The sequence below is a fragment of the Staurois parvus genome, unplaced genomic scaffold (assembly GCF_062004578.1).
Source record: "Staurois parvus isolate SC_StPar_1 unplaced genomic scaffold, SC_StPar_1.0 ptg000426l, whole genome shotgun sequence".
Lineage (NCBI taxonomy): Eukaryota > Metazoa > Chordata > Amphibia > Anura > Ranidae > Staurois > Staurois parvus.
The window spans coordinates 2,250,157-2,276,611 of NW_028318222.1; the positions used below are offsets into that span (position 1 = coordinate 2,250,157).

The 26,455-nt window shown below is 39.7% G+C and overlaps 1 protein-coding gene across 3 annotated transcripts in view; it reads left to right on the top strand.

Moving 5' to 3' along the window:
- The window catches only part of PPP2R5E (protein phosphatase 2 regulatory subunit B'epsilon), a 159,659-nt gene extending 134,594 nt beyond the window's left edge, over nt 1-25,065 (top strand). The window contains exons 11-15 of one of the 3 annotated variants that reach the window (XM_089687492.1): nt 679-798; nt 4,945-5,072; nt 5,977-6,078; nt 14,514-14,652; nt 16,129-25,065. In XM_089687492.1, coding sequence (XP_089543618.1) covers nt 679-798; nt 4,945-5,072; nt 5,977-6,078; nt 14,514-14,613 — 450 coding nt within the window. In that variant the 3' untranslated portion in view covers nt 14,614-14,652; nt 16,129-25,065. Of the gene's footprint in view, nt 1-678; nt 799-4,944; nt 5,073-5,976; nt 6,079-14,513 lie in introns of all 3 variants that reach the window. The other 2 variants (XM_089687493.1, XM_089687491.1) reach the window with 2 other exon arrangements.
- Nucleotides 25,066-26,455: the final 1,390 nt, after the last annotated feature.

A 26,455-nucleotide genomic window follows, 5' to 3' on the forward strand; every position in this document is an offset into this window, starting at 1 on the left:
GGCAGGGGGGATTGTTTAATGTAGCTGCCTGCATGATTTCGGCTATTGTTTTCTACTTTTGCCACGGCACCCCAGTTGAGAAATGCTGATTTACACCATATAAAATCATTACATGCTATCTGTGTTTAGGAAACTGATGGAAAAACCAAGCAGAAGCCACTTGCAGAGATGCAAATTTACATTAGTTTTCAACACCGCTATAACCTCAGTTTTTTCACTGCACAGAAATGTGTAAAATAATTTCTCTGCAGAACCGCAATGAAAACAATTATTATGTATGTGCCTTGTTCACACCACAATGTTGATGTCACGTCTGTTTTTCTTTTGCGTGCAGAAAATTGCATAGACGTTGCAGATTTCTGCGCAGAAAGAATCCGCTCATGGCAGTAGTGTTGTGGTGTGATCAGGGCGCATAGAGAACAATTATTTTGTTTGTGCTGTTGCGGAATAGGTGCAGAAAAACTCACGTCTGCACATTGTGTGCACGAGGCTTTAGAGATGTCCTATAAATACAAATAATCACATATCCCAGTGAATGAGGCCTAACTCACTAAAAACGGCAGGTGACATCAGTTTTTCTGCACGTATATTGTGAATGAGGCCTTAAGGTACTCTATTGCATGAAACTGTAGTCTTAACATTTTAAGATGGTTGTATTTTTTTTTTTTTTTTCGTTAGGTTATGTTTCTTGGGGAGCTTGAAGAGATCTTGGATGTCATTGAACCATCACAGTTTGTTAAAATCCAGGAGCCTTTGTTTAAACAGATTTCCAAGTGTGTCTCCAGCCCTCATTTCCAGGTGAGCTTTTCTATTCACTTTTGGTAAAAGGTTTTGATTTATGTGTATGTGTATCTGGGATCATGTACTCAATCATGAAGGGTAGTCAATGTCACTTGGATTTATATATTCAAACATGTCATACTTCCCTGCTGTGTGCAGTAGTTTTGCACAGATCAGCCCCGATTCTCATCTTTTTGGGCCCCCCACCGGCTCCTCCCCCTCGGGCAGTGCCTCCAGAGAAAGCTGCTTGCCCTGGGGGCACTGCTGTGTGCTTGCTCCCAAGCCACTTCCCTAGGTCCATAAGAGACACAAGTTTTGGCTCGGCCCTGCTTCCGTTCCAGTGAGCTCCTGCTTTTGTCTCAGCCTATGAAAAGAGAGAGTCCTCATACAGCTGAGGCTATTGTGAACATCACTGGATCGGAGGGGGCTCAGGTAAGGATTGGGTTGGAGAGGGCTCAGGTAAGGATTGGGTGGGAGGGGGGTGGCCCGTTGCACACAGAAGATTTTTTACCTTCTATGCGTGAAGGTCAAAAACCTTAAGCCTTTAGAACCACTTTTTTCAAACACATCTTGCCTTAGATAATCTTAAAAGTCACATAGTAAAGTGATAAAGAAGTTCAGTGAACAAGGCAATGAGGGTCACTTGACCCCTCTTTTAATCAAGAATTTTTATTTTGTATTTAAAATCGCTCTACTCACATCTGTCTTCGTACTTGTATGTCTGTTACCATGACTGTTTAGAAAGGATAGGTTGCAGTTGACATGCTTGGCTATTATGTACCACCTCAAGACATCACTGTGACCACAAATGTTCCACTTTCCACAACGTTTATTCTGTGTAAGAGCCATAACTGTGCACTTTAATAGAAACTTGTACTGAGAGACAAACACCAATCAGCCAAAGCTTCATGACCATTGATAGGTTACGTGAATAACATTAATTATCTTGTTACAATAGCATATGAAGTCACAGTGATACAGTATATTGGGCAGCAAGTAAACATGAGGTCCCTAAAGTTGATGTTTTGAAAAAAAGGGTATCGCAGCATGTTGTGTATGGGGCAGCGTAGCCAAAGACCTATCAAGGTGCCTATGCTGACCCTTGCTCCACAGCCAAAAGTGCCTACAATGGGCCTGTGAGCATCAGAACTGGACTACAGAGCAATGGAAGAAGGTGGTCTGAACTGATGAGTCACGGTTTCTTTTACATCATGTGGATGCCTGTGTGTGTGTGTGTCACCTGGGAAGAGATGGCACCAGAATGCAGTATGGGAAGAAGGCAAGCTGGTGGAGGCAGTGTGATACTTCGGGCAATGTTCTGCTGATAAGGTTTGGGTCTTGTCATTCATGTGAATGTTACTTGACACAAACCACATACACATACCTACCTGAACATTGTTGGTGACCAAGTAAACCCATTCATGGAAACTGTATTCCCTGATGGCAGTGGACTCTTTCAGCAAGATAATGCTGAAAGAGGCCACTGCCTCTTTCAAGAATGGTTTGAGGAACACAAGTTCAAGTTGTTGACTTGACCTCCAAATTCTCCAGATGTCAATCAATACAATTTAGCAACTGTGGGATATGCTGGAATAACAAGTCTGATCTATAGAGGCCCCACCTTGCAACTTACAGGACGTTAAATGATCCGCTACCGATGGCTTAGTGCTAGATACCACAGCATAACTTCAGAGGTCCATTTCTTCAAAGGTCAGGGCTATCTTGGCAGAAAAAGGGGGCTGTTTTGGTGGTAAAAGGGGTCCTACAAAATAATAGGTGGGTGGTTGTAGGGATATGGCTGATCTGCGTGTATATCTTTGCCACAGATTTCCACATACTTGTTGGATCAGTATAGCAATGTTACAGTTTAGCTAGTCTTGTGATTCACATTGCTTAGACAAGAGGGTGACACCTGAAACCTATTTCAGCTTTTCAACGTACTTAAATTTTAAAATATCTCTCTCTGCATCAGAAAATAGCAACGGTCACATGATGATCCTTCCCTGTTCTGTTTACTTGGGTCCTTCTTCAAGTGTCCATATCAATGCCTGTTTGATGTGCACACTTTCTATTGGTGGAGGCAACACTTCAAGTGACTGTGTTCTCTCATAGACCCCAGTGTCAGGAGAAATCATTTGTGGTATTGTGTATAAATGTCTGGTCCCCAGAGCAGGATATTGGCTTTTGCTCATAGAGAAAACTGTGGCTTTGACGCATTATGCTGCAGGGTGTCTTAGGAAGAGGTGTTTGGAATCAAGTCTGAGGAGTTTGTCTTTAACAGGCTGTTGGCAGAAAGAAAACCATCTTTAAATTTTCTGAGTGGCAGCTTTAGATTTCTGGTAAAGTTAATGGCAAACTGTGTGCAGACAGATCACTAGAGGGAGCCATATACATGTAAATAATTTCAATGAAGTATATTCATAGAGCGGAAACCAGATTTAAACATTTCATAAACTGTTCCCCCCATTACCGCTCAAATATACTTGTATGTGGAATGCCCTTACAATAATTTAATCATGCCCCAGTCAAAGCTTAAAAAAACGTTTTGGCTGAGCATACATTCAAATATACCATGCATAGGGAGTTCTGCCCTCCTTGTACTAAGCTCTCGCTGAGTTTTACAAGGCAAATTTCTGTAGGCAGTCATGCTTGTGCCATTTTTTAATAATGGTTTTAGGGCTCATTTATGTGTTGTGGTAATGCACGGTAACTCACATGACTTATGGTGGGTAAAACTACTTACATTTACTATAATGATGTTTTACATATTTGCCTTGAGTTCAGCTTTAAATACACTATATACTTGTTGCTTTATACAATGAGCTTTACACTGGCTCTACACTGTACTACTGTACTCTTGTGTGATATCAATCAAGTGCCAATATTACTTGTGAGCTAATATGGTGAAATTCAATGTGTTATAAAACAATCAATAAATAAAAAAAAAAAAAAATATATATATATATATATATGCACAAATGGTTCGCTAGCACCTAACACCAACTCATAACCAGTGCTTAATAACTCAATATAAACAAACAATAGTGCAGCGCTCCCGTGCGAATTAATAAATAATGAATTAAACCAAAAATATTAATATGAAACCATACATCTGTGACTTAAATCAATGAAATATCTATGATATCAACAATAGTATAAATTATTAATAATGGTGGCCAAATCAATATATTACCCCAATCTAATATAATAAAAAATATGCCATCAAACAGTGTCCATAAATAATAGAAAGTCCTCCTTAAATATAAAGGACTTATTCCAACAAATGGATGAATATATGATGCTCTATTATGCGCTCACCTCCTTTATAGCCTAATATGAATTTAGGCTAAAATAGCTTTTTGTCCTGCAAGGACAGATGCAAATACTCCTGTTCCCGAGCTCTTTCTCAGATTGTTCCACAATGCAAGATACTAAGATGCAAGATGTACTCTTGTGTGCTGTACATGGACTGACCTTATAGACTATGCTGTACATTATATACTGTAAGCTACTTTACTATTGATGGGAATCACCAGTGTAGCAAGTGTAACCCCTTTCAAGAACAAAAGAGAATGCATATTGCAGTGCAGAGAGATGTACGCAGCCTATAATATGCATTGCAATCAGAAGGTCAGAGAATATGCCTTGGATAATTTACCAAACATAAAACTGTAAATAATAATTTTTCTAAGTGTCTTTCTGAGTTATAAGCTTTACAGGTTATAATAAATTGTAAGCATGTACATACTACAGGTTAGAATCAATGCAGTGGCAGATTTTTATGCTAGAACACCATCGTCTGTACAGTGGAGTAGAACTAGGAACATCATGCAGTTTGGTGTATTCATCTGAGCAGGAATCTTATATACAGCATAGTTTATAAAGCCTAACACTGCAAATTATACAATGTACAGCACAATGTATATAGGAGAGCAAATTGGAGTATATAATGTACCTCGGAGGGTATGGAGAAGAACAATGTGAAGTATATAGCACCATTCACAGAGCAAAGGTATACATTGTGTAGATTCAGTGTATGAAACCATTAGTGCAGTCACCTAATAATGGAAATGCCTTCATCCTCCTGAATCCATCCTATGCCCAGGACAGGCATGCATTTGCTAGTGATCACTTAAAATGTATATTTTTTTCTCTTTTGAATAGGTGGCAGAGCGGGCTTTATACTATTGGAACAATGAATACATAATGAGTTTAATAGAGGAGAACTCGAATGTGATCCTTCCTATCATGTTTGCAAGCCTCTACAGGATTTCTAAAGAACACTGGAATCCGTAAGTGGACATTGCTGCTTCTTTACTGGTTAAAGCCACAGGTGCTACAGCAATACTGTAGTGTGGATGGTTTTCCTTAGCTTGAGGTTTGTGATCTTCTGAGTCCTGTCTAAACCTTTTCTTTCTCACACTTTAATGATGAACCACTGGGATATTACACAATGGTTGCTTTAGACAGAATTTTTTTTTTATAAATATCACTATTAAGCAGCACCTGAACTGTGGAAGCTGTGTCCAGTAAAAGCAGATAGAGAGCACTAGTCACTAGTGTTGCCTGTGGGCTCCCTGCAGCTGATTGTGTCCCCATTGCTGATTTACCTTGCTGCCTTATACTCTGTGTTAAGGGACATTAGAGAAACTGAATTTTGTGTCTTCATGTCAAAGCCCCTCCCTTGATGATTGGTGATCTGATGGCTAATGGAGAGACATTAATGCAGCAGTTGGAGAGATTCAGAAAGCACACATGTATTGAATGCATGCCGACTGGCTGAACAAAAAAACTGAGCAATATATGGCCAGCTTAAATCTTCCCAAAATGTGCTCTCTTCCCAATTTGGACAATTGTCAACAGAGCATGTCCTGTATCACCTCACTTTACTTCACCTCATCGTTACTGCTGTCTGGTCACAGCAGTTAAAAGGTTTGTGCCTACATGCATATGTTCAAAAATTGTGCAGAGCTGCACCCATGTGTACTTGTAAAGTCTTAGGCGCATTTATACCTGTGTATTGCAGCATTTGTTTGATAGTGTTCCTGTGTTGCTTGAGGTGCTATGGCAAAGCATTGTAGATATACACTTGTTGTGTTGTAATGCTAAACATCAGTTGTTACACAAAGTATATTCATATATTAGTATCTCAGTATAATACTTAAATTCTCTGTATTCCATTTGTTCTTTAACCAGGGCTATCGTGGCTCTTGTCTACAATGTGTTAAAAGCGTTTATGGAGATGAACAGCACTTTGTTTGATGAACTGACCGCCACATACAAGTCAGATCGCCAGCGGTAACTTTTTATAACTTTTTGTTAGCACCGTTGAAAGTTTGGATTTTTCTGTGCCTTAAAGTATATCTTAACCCAAGAACAAAATGTAATATGTTGCAGCTTATCAGTCTTTAGATCTGGGGCCTGTATTAGCTTTTAATTTCTTTTTTTCAGGCAAAGTACATTTTCTGCAAGTACAAAACTATAAAATAATACCTGTTGCTCTTGTCATAAATTCAGAGCCTTTGTAACTTCCTGTGTGCTGAACTGAAATCTCAAATAATGTTAATAGCCTTCCCAGTTCAATATCAGCTAACAAAAACCCCATCATCCCCATCTTAAGGAGATGAGAAGTGGGGGGCGGAGAGAGTGTTTTGTGGTCCAAATTTAGGAGAGCAGGCTAGGGTGGAGCTGCTGTCCCTCCATAGGTGCAGTTCAGTCAATGAATGTTGACATTCTGGGATATTAACTTGTTTTTCTGGCAGAATAACGAAGTAAAAAAAAAAAAACCAAACGAAACCGAAGCCTGATAGAAGAAACTAATACAGCCACCACATCTACAGATTGTTAGGCTGCAATGTGTTGGGGTTTAGATACGTGATGTGGAGAATGTATAGCCATCGCAGTATTTTTTTTCTTATACAGTACAGGCTACAGGCAGATTCAGAGATGGCTGCCTTAGGGGGGGTGTACCTTCATATGGTTGTACACTGACAAAAAAAAAAAATGAGGACACTCTTATAACCCCTCTTGCTCTCCCAGCAATCGTCTGTTCTTTGATAGTATCTTTAGGTGCTGGATGTCTCCTCTCCAATGAGCATGATTTGTTTGTTACACTTACTAAATCCTTCAATTAATTTTCCTTGCTGTTTTAAGGCCACAATGGCATCTTCCAGATTGAAGTCCCACAGCGAGATCTTCTGAGACTGTATCCTGTCCCTGCTAGAGAATGCATGGGCCAGCCTGTAACCATACCAGGGTAACCCAGTTCCTGAAAACCTCCTCGCGAAGGGTGCATGCCTTTACAAACTGGGTGAAGCCAGGGGTGTTAAGGGTCAATCCCCTCTTTTCTGTGTGAAATAGTCCCTAGAATACAGGAGCATATGATGCCATAGGTGCCTCTCTTTTCCCAGGGTGGGTCCTCCCCACCTACAGTACATGTAGAGAGTAGGTGTCTAGGGTGACCTTCATTATTTCCACCTTCTGCCCCGTTCTCTTTAATTACGCTAGCTGACTTTACAATACAGGTGGCTCAGGAATAGTTAACTTCCACTGCTTTAGCACTGTCAATGACAGCTCTGAGAAAACGGTCTTAATATTACCTGGCTACCAGTCAGACATTTCCATTACCCCATCTAGTGTCTCACATTCCTACTGCCTTAATAAGGAGGATTTTATGGCATCTGTGTTTGCCTGTGTCTCAGATCTTGGACCTTATACAGTCCGTGGGCCATCAGGATCGTGAACAACTCTCCTCTCTGACAGGATCTGTCTCTGATGTAATTCTGACTAGAGTTTTTTACCCAGTAAAGGATAGTATGGCGGATGAGGCGGGAGAAGAGGGGGAGTTAGATGCTGCTACCTCTGAATCATGTCACAAGAACCGGGATCCATTTCCATGGACCCGGAGCTCTTTCAGCTCTTGTAACTTCTGCCATCTGCTCTGAGGTAATATGTGTACAGATTGGGGTTTTCCAGTCTCCACCACTTTCTTATCTTGGGCGGGGGGTTATTGTACCTGTTCTGTTGGGGGGGAGCGCTCTCAGGGCATTTACTCCAACTTGTTTATGATCCTGAAACTGAATTAGACATTTATCCCATGTTAGACCTCAAAGCCCTCAATAAGTGTTTGGGAATCAAAAAAGTCTGCATGGAATCCACCAGATCAGTAATTGCCTTCCTCCAAGAGAGGGATTTCCTGGCTTCACTTGACATCAAAGATGCTTATTTGCATGTCTCCCATTTATCTTTTGCATCAATGCTTTCTGCAAGTTGTCCTGGGCAAGCAACATTTTCAATTTGTGGTGCTTCCTTTTGGTCTGTCCCTTGGGTCCTAACAAAAGTTTTTGTCCTTGTCTCTGCCCTATTTTTGTTCTCAGGGTGTTCACATTGTAGGATACCATGATGACCTTCTGTTGAGAGCTCAACCAATTTAAATTCTATCAGGGACAATCCGAGGACAGCTCAGTTCAAGCCTTCAGTTGGATGCTCAGCCTTCAAATATCTGCATCTACTCTGAATAATTTCTTGAAGTACCTAGGCCATTTCTTGGTCACTGTCTTGAGTGTTTCTTCTCCTAGCAAAAGTCATGTCACTGACATTTTAGGTAAAAATTCTACTGCCCTGTCAGTGACCCTCAGTGTGGTTTTACATGAGCGTCCTGGGTTTGATGGTGGCCTCCTTGCTCAGATTCACTCAAGACCAGTACAGCACAGCATTCTGGCTGTGTGGGACAAGCAAACCTCCTCTCTGGACCGATCCATGCGGTGGCCCGACACTCGGAAAAGTCCTTTCTCCTGCTGAATTGGGTGATGATGATGATGGATTCCTGCCTGTCAGGCTGGGGAGGAAATTCGGTCACTGCAAGAATCCTGACTTCTGATCAAAACTTTGGATCTTGGAGTAGTTTGTCTCGCCCTCCACTTGTGGATATGATTTTGCTCTGGGCAATATGTCATGGTCTGGCTCTGTCAGCCGTACACATTCTGGGTGTAGATTTGGAAGGGGACTTTCTCAGCCACCAGCAGCTAGAACAGTAGTCCATACACCCATGAGTGTTTCAAGACATTTAGGCTCCATGCACACTAGCGAGTTCTTTTTAAGCTCAACAAATGCTGGAAAAAACGCTGGTAATAGTGGTTTTTAGCAGTGTTTTAATGGCATTTAGGAGCATTAGCAATGTACAGCGCTGAGCTAACTGTTGGCGCTTTATAAATACTGTATAATAATAATAATAGCATTTTATTAGCATTTTTACAGTGCATGTAGAGGGGGAAAAAAAGCTAGGAAAAAGCGGTTAGGAGCGTTTTAGTAGCATTTAGTGTGTTTTTTTTCTGCTGGAAAAAAATGTATAAAAAATCAACTTGCCCCCACACATTGAAGGCTTAATTTGTCTGTTGCGACGTTTAACCTTTTGCCATTCACCAGTGCCCTGTCTTTTCATTTGTATTTTTAGTTTTTTTTCACTCTGTTGGAATTGCTCTCCCAGGTAACTGCTTTTGTGCAGGGGTAACTTATTTTGTTCCCCCTAAACTTCCCGCAGTGGCTCTGTGGAATTTAAATCTGGTGCTTTTGGAGCTACAAGCTCCTTCCTTTGAACCTATTGGGGATATATGCTTGGTTGACCTCTGCTAGGAGGATTTCAGTTTCATCAGGTTGTGGTTCACACCTCTTCAGTAAAAGATAAGGTTTCTCCCTTTTCTATGAAGGCTCGTTCTACTAGACCCATTAGTCCATCCTGAGCATTTAAACCTCAAACTTCTGTGTTGCACATTTTTAAGGGTGCCACCTGGACTTTGGTTTACACTTTTACTAGGGTGGATGTTCAGGCCTCGGCTGTTTGATTGGAGTCTGGACCCTTTTTTGGTGGTTGTTGGGGATCTGGTTAGTTGGTTGCTTTACCCTCCCGTCATTAGTATTGCTCTGAGACGTGCTAGTCGTCTCTGAATCTGCCTGTGTCCTGCACTGTATGAACAAGAAAATTGGATTTTTGACTTACCAGTAAAATCTATTTCTTAGTGTACAGTACAGGACAGCCTCCCCTCTGTGGTCTTTCTGTTGCTTGTTAATGCACTAAGGATTCCTTGGAGCAGGAGGGGTTAAATGGAGGTCTTGTTTTGTTTGTTTTTTTGGGGGTTTTTTTTCCTTTCAATCACCTTAAAAAAGAAGTATGAGGTAACCTAAAGAAAAAAAATGTATACTCAACTAGGTGGATGCAGCATTGCTCTGATGCTCTATCTGTCTCCCACCAGCTTTAAAACTGAAACTCCACAAATACCACTGATTGGTCAGTTCTCAGCCTTCAGTAAGCACTGATCTAGTGACTGCTTGTCATTGGCTCTCTGCTCCTCCAGCACTCACTGGACTGCTAGGCTGCAGAGGGGGTGGAAGCAGCTGCCTTAGTCTCCTAGCGGCTTGCTGAAAGGCTGACCCAGCTGCTGGTTCAGGCATCTGGGTGGATTCCAAATGTAAAGTCAGGATCTTTCCTGAGCCTGGACCAGCTGAGTGACATCAGTCGGCAACATTAGCCTGATGGATGAAAACCAGTCACAGGACTGCCAAGCAAACTGCACTCCTGTGATCCATAGGAGAAGCATAGCCAAAAAAAAAACACTTTGGCCATACTTCTCCTTTAAGGTATGCGACTATAATAACCCAGTCATCTCTGAATCTGCTTACCCTCCTGTACTGTGTTCCAAAAAATTGACTTTACAGGCAACTCAAAAATCCCATTTTTTTTTTCTTAGGGTAAACATGTAAATAAGATCAGATTGATGTAAATGTTATCAATGTGTGTGTGTTTTTAAAACCTTGTTTATAACTATAATTTGTATGGTTTATGCATGTGGCACCTCTATTTGCTTATGATATATGCTGGCTGTACTTCTGCTGTGCAGTGCTACACAGTGGTTGTACTTCACTGCTCCTTCTTGCAGTGCTTTTCTGAGTCCAAAAACTAAATTGTAATAACATTTCTGTTATCTCAGCCGCAGCTTAAAATGAACCTGAACTCAAAAGTGAAGACTTGTCATCCTATAGGGTACATCTAGAAATGTTGACTGTACCAAAGCAGCCTTGAATGTCTTCTAAAGAATAGCAGAACACTTCCTGACGTAGCTTTGCCTAGGCGCTTACCTTTTTGTAGCCTGATAGCTATATATCTGCAGTGTGAGATCATCAGGGGAATTGCTGCCTCTGGTAGCTAGTCTTGTGAGATTTGATGTTATTGCTGTGCTGCTCACTGTTTTTCTAAACATTGCTAGAGGAGAAGTTATACCTGAAGACCTGCAGTTCACAGATCTCCCTGTTTTTCTATTAATGCTGTGGATGTTGGGCTTTCTGCACTTCTCCTACTGGTTAATGATCATTACCCCACCAGTCATCAGATCACCAGTCATCAGGGCGTACATCTGACATGAAGAAGCAAACACCAATGTAGCCACTTCCACTGGCGACTAGTCCCTGTCTTCTGCTTACCTTTCTTTTTAAGTGTACCTGTGTCCAGGCAAAAAAAACAACATTTTAAATAATTGACTATTTTGGTACCCTTCTTAGCAAAATATTCAAACAGTAAATGGCTTTAGTCATTTCAGTGCATCAAGTTATTTTGCCTATGCAGTTAGCTGCGATGCAGAGCACATAACTGCTCTCAGCAGCTGTTCCATCATGAAGCTATGCACGTTCTCCTCCTCACTCCTGATATCAACGAGATTACAAGCCTGGTTATCCTCGTAACTCCCCACAGTCACTATATATTACCTTTTTAAAGGATTTTTTTCACAGTGACACTTGCATTGTTTGTACTGTGGAAATAGTCAAGTGTGAATAAATGGAATCCCTCAGACCTAAGAGTGTACCCCTTACCTTGTACTGGGTTGCTGTTCCCCAAGTTGGCAGTCAATTTTGCTTCCTATGCCTTAGTATCAGCATTATTGGTCACCCATCAAACAGCATACTACTGTATAGCCGTGTCTGAATTTCATGTGTTCAGTGCTGCATTGCAAAGAGGTCTACCTATCTCACTGCATGATCATCAAACAAAAAAACATTCACTTGACAAGTGGGCTTACTTCAGCAAACACAAGTCCAACCTCCAGTAACCTTTTGAAGGGGAGGAGGTGACATATATATTAAGGTTTCTTTGATTGTGTGACCTGCCTATGTTACATCAGCAACAGCTTTGCAGTGCTTTTAGATGATTGTGTTCATGTAGACAGCCAGCTCTGTCCTCCGGTTTCTCAGAACAAGTCTTGGGTTAACCATGACACTCAAACCAATTTAGCTTGATGCCAGATCTCTTATCAGTATGTTTTTGGTTTCAGGGAGAAAAGGAGAGCAGGTAAGTATGGAAAGAACCAACACAATCCAAGCTGTGTCAAAAAAAGGGGGGGGGGAGTGCGATCCTAGAACCCCAGATACAGAGGACAAGAGCACTAAGCATTGTTCCACAATTCTATGTAATGTTTGTTTACCATATTTAAATAATGAATGAAATAGTGGGAAAGCGTTCCTCTGGTATGATTTTACTGCAGTCTGTGTCTTCGTTATTATGTATGTTTCCGCTCAGTTCCTGTATAAGAGGCAATGATCAGAGGAAGAAGGGAAGTGCCTATGGTAGAAATTCTTTCCCTATTCTTTTCAAAGCTTTAAAGAACTTGTGCTTGAAGCTCAACTCCAGCCAAAACATTTTTTTTTTTTCATAAGCATCCTGTCAATGTTATTGCTGCCCTTGATCCTGTTAGAGAGATTTCACCTTCCTTCCTGTCGCTGTGCAGTAGGACAAAAACAGAACAGTGTATTTGGGACCCAAACTGTAATTTCACCCTTCATCCATTTTGCTGAACTAAAGTGTTTTGTGTGGTTTTTTTTTGTTTTTTTTTTGTGTTTGTTTGTTTTTTTTGTCCCAACTGGTAGTGAGGTGAAATCTCTTCCACTGGCTCACAGACAACAGACAAAATGTGCCATAGGTTCTATTCATTCCCCATGCTGTCCATGCAAGGTTTAGCTGGATTTGGGCTTTTAGATGACTATGTATTTAAAAGCCAATTACCTTTGTATATCATTATTGTAACAATGTAAAGGAATAAGTGTTGTATTTTTCCTTTAGCAAACCATCCAATTCACCAGCTAATACTGCAGCTCTACAGTGAAAACAAGGAGAATGTTGTTACTGTAGGCCAAAGAACTGTTTTTCAGAAATTTGATAAATGTGGTTCATTATCCACTTGAAGACGAGGCCTTTTTCCTTACACTTTTTGTTTACAAGTAAAAATCTGTATTTTTTGCTAGAAAACCCCCAAACATATATTTTTGGCAGAGGCCCTAGAGAATAAAATGGAGGATATTGTCATTTTTTATGTCACGTATTTGAGCAGTGATTTTTTTGGAAATAATACACTTTAATTTTAAAGCACAATATAGTACCCTTTTTTTTTGTAAAATATAAAAGATGGTGTTACTCCAAGTAAATAGATACCCAACACCGTGGAATGGTGACAAACGATGTCTTCATCAGCTATGTTTAAAAGCCTTTACAGGTTACCAGTTTAGAGTTACAGAGGCGGTATGGTGCTAGAATTGCTGCTCTCGCTCTGACGTTCGCGTCAGTATCTCACGTGTGGTGCGATCTCTGCCTACGTATGTGTGCAGGACCAACTTGTGCATTCGATTTTGTGCGTGTGAACGGAAAGGAGTGCTTTAATTTTCTTTTTTTTTACATGGTTTCTGTAAATCTTTTTTAACCACTTTTATTGCTGCCATGAGGAATGTAAACATCCCTAGTGACAGGTACTCCTTATGGAGAAATCAGGGGTATTTTAGACCCCCGATCTTTCCTCTGCCCTAAAAGCATCTGAGCACGCCAAGATCAGTGTGTTCAAATGCTTTCCCTGTTTGCTTCCAGGAGGCCGGAAGTGATGAAAATATGGTCATCACTTCCGATTTTCCTATACCGCAGAGATCGTTGGGAACATTCCAGTCCTCCGCGATCTCTGTGGTAAGCTGGCAAAAGTATCTGCTTTCAATGCGGGCTCGGCGGTGGGACGGTAGAGCCCGGAGAGGCATTGGCAGGTGTATGTGTGGCCAGTGCCTGTAAAACCCATACAGTGGCTAATTAGCTGCTAGAATGACTTTTACATAAAAGCTGGCCGCCATCTTAAAAGAAAAAAACAATATCAGGATGATGCCTGCAGTTATCATCCCGGTACAACCACTTAATGCAAAATGACATACATGTATGTGATTTTGCGTCAAGTGGTTATTCTTTACATCTGAGAATATGGCAGAACATAGTGTGTTTGTGGTCTGTACCATGCAGAGTACTGAAGCATTAGTTAAGCTGACTTGACAGTACATGTGCTGTGCCAAGTCCACCAATATTAGACAGTTGCTATCTGTTTATCTACCATTACATGCAAGAAGATACATTGACTTGATGTAGGTCAATGTTGTACTTTCACCCTTTCCTAGATCTCTTTTCAGTGTTTAGTTTTTTTTCTGTTGATTGAACTTTGATGTGTCATTTTTTTTCAACCTAATTATGTAAGTATGTAACAAAAAGTGCCTCCGAATATGGAGGTGACCATTGTCGCCTCTTCTATGGTTGACCATAATTGTCTGATCCTCACCTGAGTTGAATTGGTGGCAAGATTGGACCATTTATACCCAACCCTAAGTGCAGAATAAAATTGCAAGTTGGCTGGAAGCAATAATTAAATATGTGTTTGTCTGTTTGCCAGTGAGAAGAAAAAAGAAAAGGAACGTGAAGAACTCTGGAAAAAGCTAGAGGACCTTGAACTGAAGAGAGGTCTTAGGAGCGATGGTATTATCCCAACTTAACAAAGGAAGATCCTGCATCTTTATCCTGTGGAGTCACATGTATGTAGTAGAAGATGGAGCAGCAGTTTTCTGTATCGTGCAACTTTACAGTAGATAACATTCGTTTCATTATTACAACAGCACTGTATATAACTGTCTAAGTAAAGAAAGAAAAAAATATATTGACTTTAATCCAAAGTTTGGACACTAGATGAACTTCTCAGAACTTTGCAAACATAATCATTGTTTCTTTTACATCCTCTTGGATCTCTCAATGAAATTTTACAGTGTCAAAATTCCCATTGTCAGGCACTTGATATTTATCTGTGGCAGACAGAGCATTGCAGTGTTTCAGATTCAGGCACCCTGATTAAATTTAGCTTCTCTTTCTGCTAAACTGTTTAAATCTATTTATATAGTTAAAGACAAAAAAGAAAAAAAATGATATATATATAAATATATACATATGAATTCTAAGTTTGCGGAACATCCTCCTTCTCTGGATAACTTTTTCCCTTCCCTCTTTGTCATTTTTTCCTCCTTTGCACATTTTCAAGAGCTGAATGTCCTTAACAGAACTGTTCCCTGTAACGGTTTTGTATACTGGCGTGTGTGTGTGTTATATATACATATATATTTTTTTGCAAAACTACCAGTTTAGCTCTGGTGCTTATTTTCGGTTTTGGAAACTGGGTATGGGCTCGTGTTTTTCACACACTTCTTGTCGCTGTGCCTGGAGCTGTTTGAATGTTTCCCGTGTTTAGCACTCTCAGGTGAAATGCGCAAAAAATATTTCTTTATAATGGACAGGCCTGTACTGGCCATCTGGCAAATTCCAGGAGGAATGCTGTGCCTGCAAGTATTTATAGGAACTCTTGTGGACTGTTTACAGTCAGTGATTTTAGAAAAGTTAACTGCAAATAAATATCTTGCACTTGATATCTGGTCATACTGCTCCAGATTTATATTCACTTCCTTGGACTAAGATATGCTTATCTACCACTGATATAAGGCAAGAGGGTTTTAAATGTGACAGATCTTTTTTTTCATATGGAGTCCACTGAAGGTGGAAATATGACCCCTTTCTCATGGACAGCCAATGGAGAGCATCTAGGTGCACCTGATTATGCAGGATTGGAAGTATGCATGGTGCATGATCTTATTTCAACAACATCCATGCCTGCCACAAAAGATCAGTTATTACTGTGACTGTTGCTTTTACATAACTGCGTCAGAAGGCTCTATACACAGGAGCACTCAGGTGGCTTGGTGACACAATGACAAGAAGCTGTCAAGCACGAGACCCAAGAGACTACAGTTGAAGGACAGGGTGTTCATAGAGCAATGTTTGTTGAAAGTTGAGCTTGTATTCTCTGTATATCCAAAATACACTGTCAACCATGTAAAATGAAACCAGTATTAATTCTTCCTGCTATACCATTGCAGAAAACCACAGGGCTGTTTTAGATACCTATATTTTTAGCCATTAATATCCTACAAATTTTATTGGACCATTTTTTTTTTTCTTAAATAAAGGAAAAAGAAAAACACTAAAGTGTACGCAACAGGACAAGGTTGTCGAAGTGGTTCTGATTTGTGTCCAGAAGCAAAACATAAGAAAGCCTTTTCAAGAAGTTTGGAAGTCATTGCCTTATTTTATAGTGAGTCTGTATTTATAAAGTGTTCCAGCAAAAGAGGATGTGACCTCAGAAGGGGAGGTTTGGGATCATTTTGCTGTGTTTTTGTGGACTCTCGATCTCACAGTGCCAGCCCCACTGGGAAAAGGGTTTTTTTTTTCAGCAACATGTGTTTGCATTTTCGACCGGATGCTTGTTCTCAACTACTGTATTTACCATCGAAAAGTGGTTCTACAAATGCTACTGAGAAAAAACAATTCTGGAAATTCCTATTGTCCTGAGTATTAATAAAGTTTAAAATGCTTTTATATCAAAGGTGCATTGTGACCAAGTTGTTTCAAACTGAGGGCTGTTTGACTATGTGCATTGCACTAGAAGATGTATATAAGTTGACCACTATATAAAAGTCAATTTAGGTTTTATACTGTCTATAGGAATTAGGATGTGATGGACAGTGAAACATTTAGGGGCTAGTCTATAAACAGTTGTGTTTTTTCCTCCAAAGAACTGGTGTATGTCCACATTTTTTTTTTATGAATTTTTTTGATAGAGTTGTGAAGGACTGCTACAATTGTTGGGTTTTACTGCTGTTTGGAGCTTCGTTATAGAGGCTTTTTTGCTGTCCTAGTGAGAACAGGTTCACTATACAAGTGAGGGAAAAATTCCAAAATCAGACCGAATGTTGTCTTCTGTACAGTAAATGGGGATATATCTCAATAAACGTTCTAATTCTTCACCACTCTATTGAAAGCTTACAAAAAAAAAATTGGCTGGAAATACACTTTAAGGCCTGTGGTTCAAGCGACATATAAGTTTGGTTTCCAGGTGCTCTTGTACATATTTTGTAGCACATTTTACTTTTTTTTTTTTTTCCTTTTCTTTCATTGGTGCTTTTTTCAAAAACGTAGTTTTCCCATTTCTGTGCTGAAAACCTCATAAAACTTGTATACTATGCATATTGCTTTAGCAAAGTCATACTGCAGATTATACAATTTTTTTTCAAAAGCCCACAGCAGTACAGTTGCGTTACTTACCTCCACTGACGTCTATTTTCATTGTACAACCCCAATTCCAAAATTGTAAAATCTACATAAAAACAGAATGCAATGATTTGCAAATTTCACAAGCCCATATTCTGACAACAGAAAATCCAGTAGAAAAAATACCAAATGTTTAAACTGAGAAAATGTACCAATTTAAGAAGAAAATAAGGTCATTTTGATATTTATGGCAGCAACATGCCTCAAAAAAGTTGGGACACAGCAACAAAAAGCTGGCAAAGTAAGTAGTAGTAACAAGGAAGAGCTGAACGAACATTTTGCAGCTAATTAGGTTAATTGGCAACAGGTGTGTAACATGATTGGGTATAAAAAGAGCGAGCATCTTAGAGTTTCAGAGTGTCTCAGAAGTCATGATGGGCAGAGGTTCATCAATCTGTGAAAAGCTGTATCTAAAAATTGTTGAAAATTTTCAGAATACTTATCAATGTAAATTTGCTAAGACCTTAAATATATCATCTACAGTACATTATATCATCAAAAGATTCTGAGAATCTGGAGAAATCTCCGTGTGCAAGGGGCAACGCCGAAACACAATATTGGATACCTGTGATCTTCAGGCCCTCAGAAAGCACTGCATTTAAAACGGGCTTAATACTTTGAGGAACATTACTGCGTGGGGTTAGGAATACTTCAAAAAATCACTGTTTGTGAACACAGTTCACCATGTCTTCCAAAAATGCAAGGTTAAGTTCTTTCATGCAAAAAAGAAGCCATATCTAAACATGATCCAGAAACGCCACGGTCTTCGCTGGGCCAAAGCTCATTTTAAATGGTCAGTTGCAAAGTGGAAAGTCCTCCAGACTGAAGAGGGAAAAGGACCTTCCGGCTTCTTATCAGAGCTCTGTTCAAAAGCTTGCATTTCTGATGGTATAGGGGTGCATTAGTGTCTATGGAATGAACAGCTTGCACATCTGGAAAGGCGCAATCAATGCTGAAAGATATATCCAGGTTTAAAAGCAGCATATGTTCCTATCCAGACAATGTCTTTTTTTCAGGGAAGGCCTTGCATATATCAGCAGGACAATGCTAAACTGCATCTATGACAACAGTATGGCTTTTTGGTAGAAGAGTCGGGGTGCTTAACTAGCCTGCCTGCAGTACAGACCTATCACCAATGGATATTTGGCACATTTTGAAAAATACCACAAATAAGACCCAGGACTGTTGAGTAGTTAGAATTCTGTATCAGGGAAGAATGAGACAAAATTCTCCCAAAATTCCAGCAACTGGTCTCATTTCCCAGAGTGTTGTTAAAAGAAGAGGGGAAAACATGGCCCTGTCCTAACTTTTTTGAGACAGGTTGCTGCCATCAGTTTCAATCTGTGTTCCATCAGCTGCAGTGGAGGAGAGGAGACATCCAGGGTTTAATAGACCCCATATGTCTCATAAAGAGAACCTGTCACCTGTATGCTATCACATAGTGGGCTATAGGTCTCCTTTGTGATAGCAATAAAAATTATGTAAGAAAAAAACGTTTAGAACATTCTAAGTGACACATAAAACATAAAAAATGCTAAAAAAAATTTAGGAAACCCCCCCCCCCCCAATACATGCACTGACATATGAAAACACATGCATTGGGGCGCCTACATATGAAAATGGTGATCTCTGTACACGTTACATATTGCCACGCACACTGGAGTAAAATCAATCATTTTTGCACCAATGCTCCTGCTTAAGTCTAAACTGATGATCTGTAGAGGCTTTTAAAGTGTCGCTTTTGCACACTATAGAGTATTAAAATTGTTTTCACCGCTTCAGAGACAGACACAATTTTAAGGCTTGACATGTTGAGTATCTATTTTACCAAGAAACTACTATGCCCTAAAATTGATTGTATTGAATTTTTTTCTGAACTTTTGCTTTTCATAAGCTGCTGCACTAATATGTGACACAAAAAATTGGAAACTACCACTTTTTTATTCTCTGTCTCTGTTAAAAAATATATAGTGTTTGGGGGTTTTAAGTAATCTTCAGGCCTAAAATAATTTTTTGAAATATGAAAAAAAATTAAAAAAATAGCTCAGGGACTACAGTGGTTAAAATGGTACAATTTCTCAGTTTAAGCATTTGATAGGTTTTCTGTTATGAATGAAATGTGGGTTTATGAGATTCGCAAATCATTGCAATTTGCAATCATCGTCTTACGTATATTTTACTTGGCATACCAACTTTTTAGAAATTGGGGTTGTACCTGTGTTTTGCAGTGGAGATGTGTAGGCTGCAGGCACTAAACTTTTTGCCTGCATAGAAGGTACCTTGGTAGACTGAGTCCTTGGCTCATTATCTTCCACAGAATAGATAAAAGCTTTGTAAATGCTGAGACATAACCTGAAATTAGTAATGCTCGTTTTGGTGCTGCTATAGATTCCTTTTCAGTTCTATGGCTGCACCTCGCTGAACAGCCAGTCTTTACAGCTGCTTTCAGGTAAGGGCTGCCACTTCATACAGCCAAAATGAACTGTCGAAATGAATCATCTGCATGCTGTTAATGATTAACAGCCCCTTCCAGATGTAAGTAGGACTGTATCTCTTTTCAGGGTAAAGTCTTTCAGATTATCTTTCTAGGTTTAGACCATAAGGACCCAACTATGCAAGGCATATATCAGTCTCGTGTTAAAGTGGTAGTAAACACGGATTGGCAATCTTTACCTACAGATGAGCTTATAATAAAGCTTACCTCGGGGTACAAGGAATATCTCCTAAAATGCGCTGTTTAGGAGATACTATTTCTGCAGCCGGTGACTTCACTGCCAAATGTTCACTGCTCTGAAGGGACGGCATGCTGAGTATGCCGTCCCTTCAGAGCACTGTGCTGTGGCTCCCATGCACATGTGCGAGAGTTACGTCATTGCTGCTTGGCCATTCAAATGGTCAGAGCCCGTGAATCCGGAAGGAAAAGTGGGTGAAGATGGAAGCCCTGTCAGCGGTGACAGTTTGCCTCTGAAGGTCTCTGTTTTAAGTCTTTCATAATGTGCTAGTGTGTGATGCATACTAGCACATTATGCCCTTAACTTTGCAGATTGATTTGTTTTTTTTTTCTCTTTCAAACTTTACTACCATTTTAACTTGACTACTTATCCCCACTACTCTGCACATAACAAATAACAGTAGCTGTAACTTGCTTTATTGGTCAAGGTTCAAAAAATGACACAGTTGCTAACAACTATCGTGGGTCCTTGTCACCCTAGTAGAAGGCTACAGGCTCTTTTATTTGCTCTTCTCTGCCATTTAATGGCATTTTGATTGCTGTGTGCAGACAAATGTTTTAGGGGAACAATCCCCTTATCAGCTATGATCACAGGTATTACAATTTCCAGTGTAGTCGTAGGACTACACAAACCTTTTTAGTCTCTTAGGGTTCAAACTGCAATTTGTTACAGTGCTATTCATTTTAAATGGCACCACAAAGCACCTACGGAACAAAGCTGTGTTACAGCAGCACAGAGAGCGGGAGCGATTTCTTTTGTGTTGAAGGAATGGGCTGCATAAACCCAGCAGACAGTGTGTTGCAGTGTACGTGTTACTACAACACAAGATCTCGTGAATGGGCCAATAGGGAAAAGTCACATGAGTGTTCTCAGATAGTACTTGTAATGTGTCCCCACCTTCTGCTGACTAGAGTCAAATATACCTGAATGGGGATCACTCGAGTGTAGCAGAATTTCATGCTGAATTTCTGGGAATGGATCTGTTGCAGTTGCTTGTGTGACAAGAGGAACAATTCCGATTTATTGTTTCAGACAAAACTTTTCTTGAGAGAGGCCATAGAGGCTGCCACTGGTCGTTCTCATTCAGCAACTGCTAATTTTCTGGCTGTCATGTTTGCTCTCTTGCTCTAATACATTTTATCCTTTACCTGAAACAAGTGTGCAATCATGGATGTCTGACTTTATGGATATGCGTACTTTCAAGTTAGTAACTCGATTCCTATTTAACCCAGATAATCCGTGCTATAGGCTAAACAAGTAGCATTTCCAGAAGGAGATTTGCATAGGCAGCCCCTTATGTGCCTCTCAAGAAAGGTTTGCTTTGGGCAGGTGTACACAGAATGTCGTCTTGTACAAGTCAATGGGACTCGCAAGCAGCTTAATGCAAGTCAGGACGAAGTCTATTTCAGGTCATTAGCACCTGCTTAGGATCCCAGAAGGGGCTCTGGCTGACCCTATAGGCAATCTAGATGCACCTTATTTATGCTGCACACACGCATACTCGCCTACACTATCTCTAACATTGCTCATCAGGGGTTAGAAATGTTGTACTTTTTTCAGGTAAAAAGACTGTCATGAGCAAAATACAGGCACTAGTACTGCAGCCCTTCTGAAAAGCTAGCTGCTAATTGTCCCAGCGATCCCAGACTTCAATACTTTTTTATTTTCTATCTTGAAACAAATGTGCAGGTGAACACTGTCCTATTGCTTCTTGTTTTAGGTAAGCAGTTCAAGAAGTAGTGATGCTTGAGGATTGACATGACATGCATATAGCATTTTCAGGAGGTTATCAGTGGCACTTCTCTCACCCTTGTTCTCTCATCCTTACATGAGCAGTACATTGGTATCAGAAAGCTATGCCAAGGGCAGGCTAGTCTTGTACTGCTCAGTGATTAAAGTAAACTTTTCCAGTGCCAATATTTGAAAATACTGGTTGACTGGCTGTTTTGTTATCCCTAGTACATATTTTGTCTCTGTAATAAGTTAGCAGATCAGAAAAGGCAGTAGTCCTTTTTTTGCATACTTTGTATAGTGGAAGAAAAAATCCGATTGGATGGCAAAAGCACTCTGGAAATGGTAAAAGGTGAGTCTCAGTTCCAAAGAACTTTTAGGCAGCCCAGAGCATCCAAATGTGACCACCTCTCCTCTAAGAACTGTGTGAAGATGTATCCTCCACACGTGCATGATTAAGGATGCACTTTCTGTGGTCCTCCACAACCTCATCAGATTCCCTTCCTTTTACTAAATTTACCCCCCATACGTCTGTGCAGATAGCATACATACTTGTGTATTGAGAGACAGCCAACTTTCAGTTATTTTGCTTACTTGTTCTTGGTTTTTACCTCAAAATATTAAAGCCAGTGGGATCACATGACAGACATAAAGCTAGCATTTGCCTAACAAGAAGTCGACAATGGCAAGCTCCTTGTTTCAGGAAAGGTTTCTTACAAGGCGCCCTTCACACCTGTCTGGTGAATTCCTGTGTATATTGAACTGCAGCCACATCAACATGCATCATTTTGTTATTTCACGCATTACCATCAAAGCAGAAAAAAAAAAAATCACACAGGATCAGAGCCATTGTGTTTACCACAGTGATTACTGCTAGCAGCGCTAATAATCGCTAGCAATAATCAAATGTAAATTCCGACAGGCTGGTTGTACCCATGTTCGTCAACTTTGGTACATTCAGCCTGCCTATAAATGGTTTGAATCAAGACCTGGCAGGCACTGGCTGATATTCAAACCGTTCATGTCTGGCTTTAATCCTTATTTGTTTGTTTTATATTTTGGTGATCTTTGTTTAATGTTGTTTCAGGACTTATAATTTAGGAATGCTTTGAGATATCACTCTATTCAGATATATTTAGCATATTGCCTAAAAAAAAAAGATAAGGGAAAAATCAAGTACTGATTTTAATCTGCAATTCATAATTTCAAATTAATCCTCTATTGTTTTTTGCTCAGCAATCACCATTGTGTATAAAGCCTTTGTTCCCTCAAAAACAGATAATCCATCTGGAAGAGCATCAAAACTATTTATTCAATATACAGAAAATATTTAATTGTATATTAGTTTTAATGCTCCTCTGGATAGATTCTCTTTTCCACAGAACTAAGGCTTTATTTAAATATATTTACCATACACTCCATACATAATTATGTGGTAACTGGTAATTCTTAACATCCAGACCAGCCTTTTTCAACACCTTTTATCCCATAGGAACTCTTGCCAAGATGGGTCCCTTGGGGGTCATTGGAAAAATGTCCCTTAGGTTGCTGGTCAGTGGGAAGAATGCTCTCCTATAGTGGTGATCAGCTGGAAAAATGTCCCCTAACAGTGGTGGTCAGATTGCCACCTTTACAGACAGCTAATTGGTGATATGCTGCTGGCTCTGCCAAGTGGCGTTGGACCTAGAACTTTGCAGGTACCATTAGAGGTTAGTTAGCCAGAGCTCAAGGAACCCCTAGCAAACTCTGGGGGAACCAAGGGTTCCATTGAGCCCTGGTTGAGAATGGTTGATCCTAACAAATGTGTATAATTTTCAAGTATATACAGTATTTTTCTCTATTTTACAGTTCCCCAGATTTCTTTCACTTCTGGAAGGGCATTTAAATAAGCAAAATGTAAGTTAGGCAATGTACATTTTGAGAAAAATAGGACTTTAAACATTGGTAAATTGTGTTTGAGTTTAGGCCTGGTCTACCCAGCTATAGGTGAAACCCAGAATTCAGCCCTAGCGTCTGCTATGTCTTTGATACGTCAACAGTTACTATCTATAGTTCCAAACTCTTTATAGCTCCTTGCTGTGATTTCAAACCTTGTTCAGTTCAGCCGGAAGGTTTAGGTGTTCTTGGCTACATTTCTGTTACAGCAACTTGTGTTACATTCTCCGTATTCTGAACCAAAGCCACCAGGGAACCTAGGATCCCTTTGCTGTGTAGATCCATGAAATCTAGAGCAGAGATTGTGCTGATAGAATCTCTGAGACAAAAGAACTGCCATGGGGTTTATCTCTCCACCGTCTACCAAAAAATGTAATAATGCTGGATGGACTGACTCATTAAATAAGAAACTTGGACTATCTGTATTGAACAGGTGTAGATTAGGAGATGTTCAAACTTGACAGAGTATCTACAAACAGATGGCTCTGAGCCCAGTTTGGTTTTCAAAGCATTATTTGGGGACCAGTAATTTAGAAGGGTCTTTTCAATTATGGTCCTATTTTATATATTTTAATCTATGTTTTAAACCTAATCTCATTTTCTCCATGTCAAAAAATAAAGGAATAAAACTCTGATGTGTGTTTCTCAAATTTCATACATGCAATGGTTTAAAATGATCAGAATGCAAATTGTATAAAATGAAAAAACTATAAAAAGCTATTGTGGACCATGTTATTATGTACATAATGCTGTTAATCTAAAGAATTGACTGTAAACTGAAAATGTAAACATACACCTAATGTTAGTATAAATATGTCTTTGAAAGAAAAAAGTAGATTTCCTATTTGCTGCTATATTTGCTTTGCTGAAAAGTTATTTTGTAGTAGTGTGTTACTTATACCATGTCAGAACAAGCATGTATACAAGCGAGAGTTCAGCGCAACCTTAAAGGGTAGGTCCTCTCCACAGCTGATACTGATGACAGGGAAATCCCACTGCCTCAAGGTCTTGGCCCCCATGTTCCAAACTTCACCCACATGTCATGACCCTTACAAGATGATTTTGCTACAGAATTATCTGTAAAATTACAGGGAAAACAGTGAGAAAGCTGTGACACCTGGTTTGTTTCCAATTACTTGGCAGGTTCTGAGGTCACCATGATAAAAAAAATAAATTTGGTAGTAGACAAGAACCTGACTTCACATTAATCTGTTTTGGGTGGACCTACCCATTAAGAAGGCTCTGATGTGCCATGTTTGAGGTCTTGTTTAAATGAGACTTATGATATGTGGGACACAGAGTATTTGAGGCCCAGATTCTCAGTTTTCATACTTTCTACCTGTAACATATGTTGTGCTGTCTTCATTTTCTGAATTATATTTTACTTTCTTCTCCCTGTTTTCATGATTCTTGAGTGTACTTTGCGCTTGCCTTTTTTTATGTGTATGGAACAGAAAGGCAGTTGAAATCAATCTAACAGCATTGTAATTGATGTACAGTACAGCTCACAGTAACCTGAATTCCTACTGAAGGCAAGGAAGTCCAGACCTTTTTTCTATAGGTCTGGCCTGTATAGTGCCAGTGTGAGAGAAAACTGTAGATCTAGTATAGTAAATATTGAATGAATGAAAATCTGATTATAATATGAATATAATTAAAATTTTGCTGGGTTGGTTAAAAAAAAAAATCTTTTGGTATCTGAAAGGGCTATCTGTTGCTGATAGCACCCAGTTGGACTCCAACTGATTTAAGTGCTGGAGTGCTATATAACCCGCCTGGTAACATGTACAATTGTGTTAAAAATAATTGCAGTGTTTAAAAAAAAGTGAGTAAAGCTCAAAATCCTTATAAGAACTTTTATTTCCATGTATTTTATTAAATGCATTGGGAACATTGCAGTCTATTCCAAATCAAAACTTTAAGAAAAATGTTTCACATTTGTTATTACTTTACAGAAAGTGAAGAAAAAGCAATATTTTGCTGTTCAAAAAAATAGCAGTGTCTGCATTTTCCTTTACAAACTCAAACATTTACTATATAAACTGAAAAATGTTTGAAGATTTTGCTTTCCCATGAATCACTGAACTAATATTTAGTTGTATAAGCACTGTTTCTGAGAACTGCTGTACATCTGTGTTGCACGGAGTCAACCAACTTCTGGCACCTGTGAACAGGTATTCCAGCCCACGACAATTGCACTACATTCCTCAATTCCTTTGCATTTCTTGGTTTTACCTCAAAAACTATTTTTTATGTCACCCACAAGTGTTCTATTGGATTAAGGTCTGGGGATTGGGCTGGCCACTCCATAGCATTAATCTTGTTGGTCTGGAACCAAGAATGCTGCTCACTTACTGGTGTGTTTGGGGTCGTTGTCTTGTTGAAACACCCATTTCAAGGGCATTTCCTCTTTGGCACAAGACAACATGACCTCTTCAGATATTTTGATGTATTCAAACTGATCCCTGATAAGCCCAACATCATAGTATGAGAAACATCCCCATATCACGATGCTTGTGCCACCATGCTTTACTGCCTTCACAGTGTACTGTGGCTTGAATTCAGTGTTTGGGGCTGTCTGACAAACTGTCTCCGGCCCCAAAAAGAACAGTCTTACTTTCATCAGTCTACAAAATGTTGCACCATTTCTCTTTAGGCCAGTCCAGTGTGTTCTTTGGCGAACTGTAACCTCTTCAGCACATGTCATTTTTCAACAATGGGATTTGGTGATAGCTTGGCTTCACATAGGCGTCTTCTAATTGTTACAGTGCTCAAGGGTAACTTTAGA